Below are 6,734 nucleotides of genomic sequence, written 5' to 3'. Positions count from 1 at the left end.
AACGTTTTTGAATTTTGATAAATAAAAGGCAGAGAGACCATTGACCGAGGGTCAAATAGAGCCCAAAAGGGTTCATGATTCATGAATCTAGCCGGAAGACCCGACCCGAACCGACCCGAAATAGACCAAATTCAAACCCACGAACCAAACCCACATCAGGTTTTTTTTTTCTCCTTTCTTGATCTTTCTTGATGCTCATAGAATTTCTTTGGTTTCCTATCTATTTGGATTTATGATTTTGTTCATTCTTGATTAGTAAGTGTGCATGTAATATTATATTGATTAGTTGAGTATTGGTGTTTTTCCTTACCATATTCTTGATTAGTATAGGCCTGCTTGATTTATTTGTGTGATTCTATGATTGAAATGAGATGCAAATCTTTCCCTTTATGGCCTGTTTCATGCTAAATATGTTCACCATAGTTTTGCAAATGTATTCAGATTGACCCACATGCAAAGCCTGAATCTTTAGGGGTTGTTTGGTAGTTGGTTAGAGTTATGCAGGTATTAGTAACACAGGGGTCGGATTAGTTATGAGTGAATCCATGTATTATTTTATGCAGTTATATATTAGTTATGTAGGGTTTAGTTATTCATGTATTAGTTATTTCATCTTCTATGCTGCATAAAATAATGGTACATAGATCCCTCATAACTTGTACATGTAATCCCTCCGTCCCAATTTATGTGACCTAGTTTGACTAGGCATGGAGTTTAAGGAAAAAGGGAACACTTTTGAAACTTATGGTCTAAAACAAGGCATAAATATTTGTGTGGCTCTAAATCATTTCATTAATCGTAAAAGGGGAAGTTTTAAGTTAAAATTATTTCTAAATATAGTTATGCAGGTTTCTAAATTGCAAACCAAACACCGTATTAGGTGTGTTGAATTTTATCCTTAGAAAAAGAATGTTACCAAACATGAATAACTTAGCTCCTAGCCAAGTAACCAACTACCAAATGACCCTTACAGTCTTAGTTTTGTGACATAGGAAGTATTGAGAGGATGTATTTTTATCGCCCCCAGGGATTTGGTCTAGTAGTAAGAGCAGCTAGTGATGTGTGGGTTACGCGTACTTCATGTGTTCAAACCCTTCTCCATGCTTTTCTGGTATTTAAGCGGGAAGGTGGGGTTTTTTTTTTTTTGGGGGGGGGGGGGGGGGGGGGGAGGGTGGGGGATGAGGAGAAGGCCGTTATCCGCCGCACAATGGCCTCAGGATTTTATCAATAAAAAAGAAGAGAGAGGATATCTTGGTCAGTGTTATTAAGATCCATTGCTTAGTCAACAAAAATCTAACAGGGAAAAAACTGCAGTTATATAACCAAAATCTTACAGGGCAAGTAGGCAACTACTTTACCTTTTGGTCTCGCTTGCAATAGTGCAGCATTTCTTGTGTTTCTTATGGTTAGTTGACTGCCTGATTTTGTTTTCTGCTCCAATTCATTTTCTTCTTAGTCTAGAAATTGTAAGGGATGGTCTCCTCATCCAAATTGCAACAATTTTTGTTGCTTCATCCTTTTCTTTACTTTCCTTCTGAACGCTTTAGTAGTGTTTTTCATCCTTGCAATTGATCATTTGACTTGAGAATACTGAGCTTTATTCATCTCCATTAATGTATCAATCAATCTGGTTGGAGGGCGAGGAGAACTCTTATCTTAGGAGGTCCAAATCAGTCTAGTCAATATACTTTTACCCTGCCGCCCCAAAAAGGTTTCTTAAACATAACACACCAACATTTGTGTTGGAAGTGGGTACATCTCAATGAAAATGGATGAATGATAAGCATGGTGTGTAGTTCACTTGAATCTCACATTCTGATGCAGAGAATTCTATGAAGCGATCTAAGGATCCTTTTGAAGCTGCTCTTGAGGAGCAGGATGACTCACCCCCTGAATCCCCTGTTGGCACTGACGAGAATGAAGGCCAAGACCAAGCTGCAGGTGATGATGTTAATACCACTTCTCGTGAAAAGCCTTCAACATCTAAAGCTGCATCAGTCTCTGTTGGTACTGCTGGTCCAATTAGCAAGCCCAAAGAGGAAGATGAAGAAGAAGAGGACGAAAACATGGATGTGCAGTTGGGAAAACTCTCATCAAGTAGTGATCCTGACAAACTGGAAAAGATGCAGTAAGTTTTGGCAATTCAAGTTTCAAATTTCTTGAGCTCTTTTTTGTTTTAAAGATTTTATTCATAGAGAATTGTCAAGATTGTATGGTATTATCCTGTTCTGTGATAGCTTTTGTTGGTGGTTGGACCTATCTACTAATCACTTTGCCTACAATAATAATAAATAATAAATTGACATTTTGTATGAGCATTGTTAAGTGAGGGCAATTAGGGGAAGTAACTAATTTAGCTGGTATTGGAGAAACCATATAGTGGTCAGGCCAATAAAAATGGAACAGTACATCGCAGTTATATATATAGCTGTTATGTTAAAGTTTTTCGTCTGCACCTCCTTGTTATGTAAGCTCCAATTATATGATTTGCTCTCCTATGCACAGCAGTTCTCTACCTGGTAATAATAGTGTTTCTATGACACTTCAAGAAAGGAGGTAGACATTTGGCTTCAGAAAGTCTTGTACTTGTGGCTCTTTGTTGTCAAACTTTGTTTGCTAGCTATTTTCTGTTCCTTTCAAATAAGTGAAAGCAAAACCGGAGACCATATTATTTTTTTGTTCTCTGCTTCAAAAGACATTTTCAAAATATTCCTTGTCGTGCAAACCCGAAATGTATCTTGTTCAAGAGCAGTTCTGAGCTCATGGTTGCTTTCTAGATCTAATTAGAAGCTCTCTGCAGAGGCAGCGGCCTACACCATAGCTACCTCAGTCCCATTAGTGTGTTGCTGTGTAAATCGGTTATTTATTGCCACACTCAATAACTATTAGGTTCAATTTGGTATCTTTTCTCTTTCAGGTCCATCTTATCCCAATTTACGGAGGAGCAAATGAGTAGATATGAATCTTTTCGGAGATCTGGATTTCAGAAATCCAACATGAAGCGGGTATGTTTTGCCATCCTCCCCATTTTATCGTCCCTTTTCCCTCTTTTTGCATGCTCTGCAAATGATCTGTATTATTATACAGAAACCACGATAGATGATGTCAGAGTTGTTTTCTCCTCTCCTGTAGCTTGTCTGTGTGTTGGTTGCCTTATCATGTGTGTTGCCTTTTGTTTGTTTGAGCTGGGGAAGGGAGTTGGACTAAAAGAGTTATACTGAGATATGAAGTGATCCTGTGGCCTTCTAATCAATATGGTCCGGCCCTTGACTGTGCCCTGCGCATAGTCGGATCTTAGTGAACTGGCTGTCCTTTTCAAGAAACGGAATATAGAGAACAGACTAGTGTTTGAGGTAGAACCTCATACTATGTAAGCTACATCAATTTCTTTATATTCATCTACGATACTCGCAAAATATTCGCGTCTGACACTCGCAAATTTCCTAATATAGTAAGTTTCTCCCGCTTTCCTGCTATGTAGACATATTTTGAAAATTGTCTCACATGCAGTCTCATGCTAGTTTTGGTTTGATTTGTTTTGAGTTAATAGGGACTTTTTATCTGGGATTTTTTCTGTCTCTTAACATTTTGCCCATTTAACCAAAAAGTGTTGTCTTTCAGTAAGAACATAATGTCAGAACAAGAACATGATAGCAAATTGTTGAAAATACATGTGGGCAGAATAATCTTTGTTCTCTTATTATGACCTTGTGGACATTGAGATGTTTAGTTGTCATATCTTATACTTACCATGCATCATTTGATATCATTTGCTTGAGTTGATGACCTTGTTACATGATATTGACCAATCCCTAACATTTAGCCCATTGGAGCAGTCTTTCGTCTTCCATTACACACATGTAATGTCAGAATTGATCTTCTCAATAAACATGCAATTGTCAGATAATTGAGAATGAAGCCAAATCTTTGTGAATATATTTGGGAAATATGTGGACCTTGTTCAAGCCTCAGGGCCATTGAAATGTTTGCTTTTTCAGTCTGATAATTTGTTGTGCATAAGTTAGTTTCTGTCATGACTCATCTTCTGTGTTGTCGATGCAGTTGCTGTCCAGCATCACAGGAAGTGCAAAGATATCTATTCCTATGACAATTGTGGTGTCTGGGATAGCAAAAATGTTTGTTGGCGAGCTTATTGAAACAGGTCCATAGACATATCAACTTTATATAAGATAATTGATGAAGCAAAAGTTTTATCCTTTATTTGGAAATAATGCAGATGAATTGTTTTTGGAATGATTTTAATCAGCTTCTTTTCTTAGATACTAGTGCACAGCTCCGAAATACTTTGCCAAACTCTGTCATCAGTTTCTGATCAATTAGGAATTAAAAGCCTAAGAGGCGAATACTGTCCATTATTGAGCGTGTTGGTTAAAATTCGTTTGGAACGTTTTACCCCCTTAAAATTACAAAGAATGGCACTAAAATGTCTTCTATGTACTCACACATCGCATGGTAATGGAAGAGTGATATGCCAATTAAGCACCTGCCGACATGTCTGAAATCACACTTGATGTGTCTGACTGGTTTAGGAAGCTTGGAACTACAACTAGGGAAAACGAGGACTTTTAAGCAATTAAAATAAAATGGCTCTCCTCTCCCTTCTTCAAAAGATCGATAGACTGAATGTTTCGTAGACCTCGATGAACTATGTTTAACCAATTTCCAGTCTAATTATACAGTGAATAGTTGTTAATACCTGAAATAAGGCTTTTACTACGTGGGAGTTGAGTTAACAGAAAGGGTACTTGGTGCCAATCTTTAGTGTTTCAAGATGGAAATGTCCTCAGTTAAGGAAAGTTGAAAGGCCTATACTGCATTGATTTTGTCTAATCAATCACGTGCTCAATCATCTTACCATTCATTTTGCAGCTAAAATGGTGATGGCAGAGAGAAAAGATACAGGACCAATCAGGCCATGTCACATAAGAGAAGCATATAGAAGGCTAAAACTTGAAGGCAAGATTCCGAAAAAAACAGTGCCAAGGCTTTTCCGATAGCGGACGTGGAAGCAACCTGTAGTTTTATTTCAGGTTCATTGTCCTCGTTTTGCTTACAAGTCCTGTAATGTGCCTGTGTTGAATTGTCACAAATCTTTAATGTTGTCAGGTCAAGTAAACATTGGTAGTCACAAAGTTGTCACGGTGCTTCTGACACTTTTGCACTGCCCTATTATATGTAGGGTTAGCTTGTTTATTTAATCACCTAATCAGAGGAAAGTGTTTAACATTTGTGAAAATATCCGTGCTTCCCCTAACCTGGAGCTGAAAATGTGGGAAGGAGAATGTTACCTTCTCAAAAGAAAAAAAATGTGGTAAGGAGAATAAAAAGATCGCAACATCTTGGATATTTAATTACAGCATCGTTGTTTTTGTAGGCAGAGCTTGATGGTTGTGTCATGTGTGCATGTAAGAGATGATTGGAGGTCTGGAAGAACCACATGTCTATTTAGTCACTGTCTCGTAAATTAGTTTCTGTATAAACTACTACTAATACTTGCAACGTGTGAGACTTGGTATCATCCATGGTTGGGTTTGTTGACCAATAGTGAATTTTTCAATGCACTCTGGACGAAAGAGAAAATACTCCTTCATCCACCATGATGTGTGGAGGCGGCAAAATGGACCAAAACTTTGTAGAGTAGAAAAGGAATTCAAAAGACAATTTAGAGCAGTTTGGTTGTTCTTCTCTCTGATTTTCACTGTGGGAATTGGCTTTCATTTTCAAATCATTATTCACATGCTCCAAGGTTTTATGATGTTTCTCATCCTGTGTTTCCCGTTATGTCAGATTTGTAGCAGCCAGCCACTTCCTTAGCAGAAAGGCGTACAATGCACTTGTAAATCTTGGACGAAAAGCTTGGATGAAGTTTTTAGGTTTTCTTCAGCCCAATATTTACCTTTACAAGGTGAAGTTTTGGCTCTTCTTTGAGATGCTGGGTTTCGTTCGGAGAAGTTAAATTTTAGAGCATTCAGCCGCCATGAGAAGAGAGTTCTCACCTTGACTTGAGGATTGGCAGGACGAAGACCCGGAACAAGTGCAACCAACTTAGTTGTATAGTTTATATATAGTGTTGTATATTGAGTATCAGCTGTTGCTTTCATTTTTCCCTTTTCTGAAGGGGAGCATACATAGCATACATGAAATTATCAAAAATAGTAGAAAATGATAGAATGTCAAGAAGAGATAGTTAATGGCCAAATCTTTAACCAATTGGACAAATATAAAGTTCAATCGGTCTGATGCATCAATTTGGTAGTATATAAATCAGATTGTTTAACTGTTTGGTATTAACTTGGAACAAGTCACAGAAATCAAATATTTTCTATCAAATAGCTATGATAGGATATGGGGGTGGCTGAAATTATTCTTACAGTAATGAGGATTGTGAGAGCTGATAAGAGAATAAATACTTTTAGATCTTTCCAATAGATATGGCAAAGTTCAATCATTTGAAAAGTGTATACTTCAATGGATTTTTATAAAAAATCCATGACACGTATTATCCGCTCTGATATAATGGGCTTAATGAATTTATCTCTTGATTTGGATCAATTTAGATCAGTTTTAAAGCAAAAATGTGTTGGTGTAATATCGAAGCTGTTTACCCCGGATTTGGATAATCAATTGAATTTGTACGCGGGTATAGGATATGTGCTTGGATCTTGATGTATATTTGATAGCAGAAAATAAGCGTGTGAATATTTGGTAATAAA

General features: G+C 37.3%; 1 protein-coding gene across 3 annotated transcripts; it reads left to right on the top strand.

The window, feature by feature from the left end:
* Positions 1 to 6,220, top strand: LOC132641899 (transcription initiation factor TFIID subunit 11-like). 3 transcript variants are annotated; one of them, XR_009583016.1, is made up of 7 exons: positions 1 to 159; positions 1,825 to 2,128; positions 2,918 to 3,005; positions 4,063 to 4,162; positions 4,891 to 5,051; positions 5,128 to 5,332; positions 5,809 to 6,220. XR_009583016.1 is itself a non-coding variant. In XM_060359007.1 (6 exons), exons 1-5 carry the CDS (start codon positions 75 to 77, stop codon positions 5,016 to 5,018), a joined length of 705 nt encoding a protein of 234 aa, XP_060214990.1. In that variant the 5' UTR covers positions 1 to 74; the 3' UTR covers positions 5,019 to 5,051; positions 5,809 to 6,220. The 3 variants fall into 3 exon arrangements, 2 of the variants coding, with proteins under 2 accessions (XP_060214990.1, XP_060214991.1); XM_060359007.1 differs by lacking the exon at positions 5,128 to 5,332; XM_060359008.1 differs by lacking the exons at positions 1 to 159; positions 5,128 to 5,332 and adding an exon at positions 161 to 255.
* The last annotated feature ends 514 nt before the right edge of the window (positions 6,221 to 6,734 follow it).

This window comes from Lycium barbarum, chromosome 5, assembly GCF_019175385.1.
Source record: "Lycium barbarum isolate Lr01 chromosome 5, ASM1917538v2, whole genome shotgun sequence".
Taxonomy (NCBI): domain Eukaryota; kingdom Viridiplantae; phylum Streptophyta; class Magnoliopsida; order Solanales; family Solanaceae; genus Lycium; species Lycium barbarum.
The sequence above is the reverse complement of the archived record's forward strand: the minus strand, read 5'-3'. Positions and strand labels throughout refer to the sequence as shown.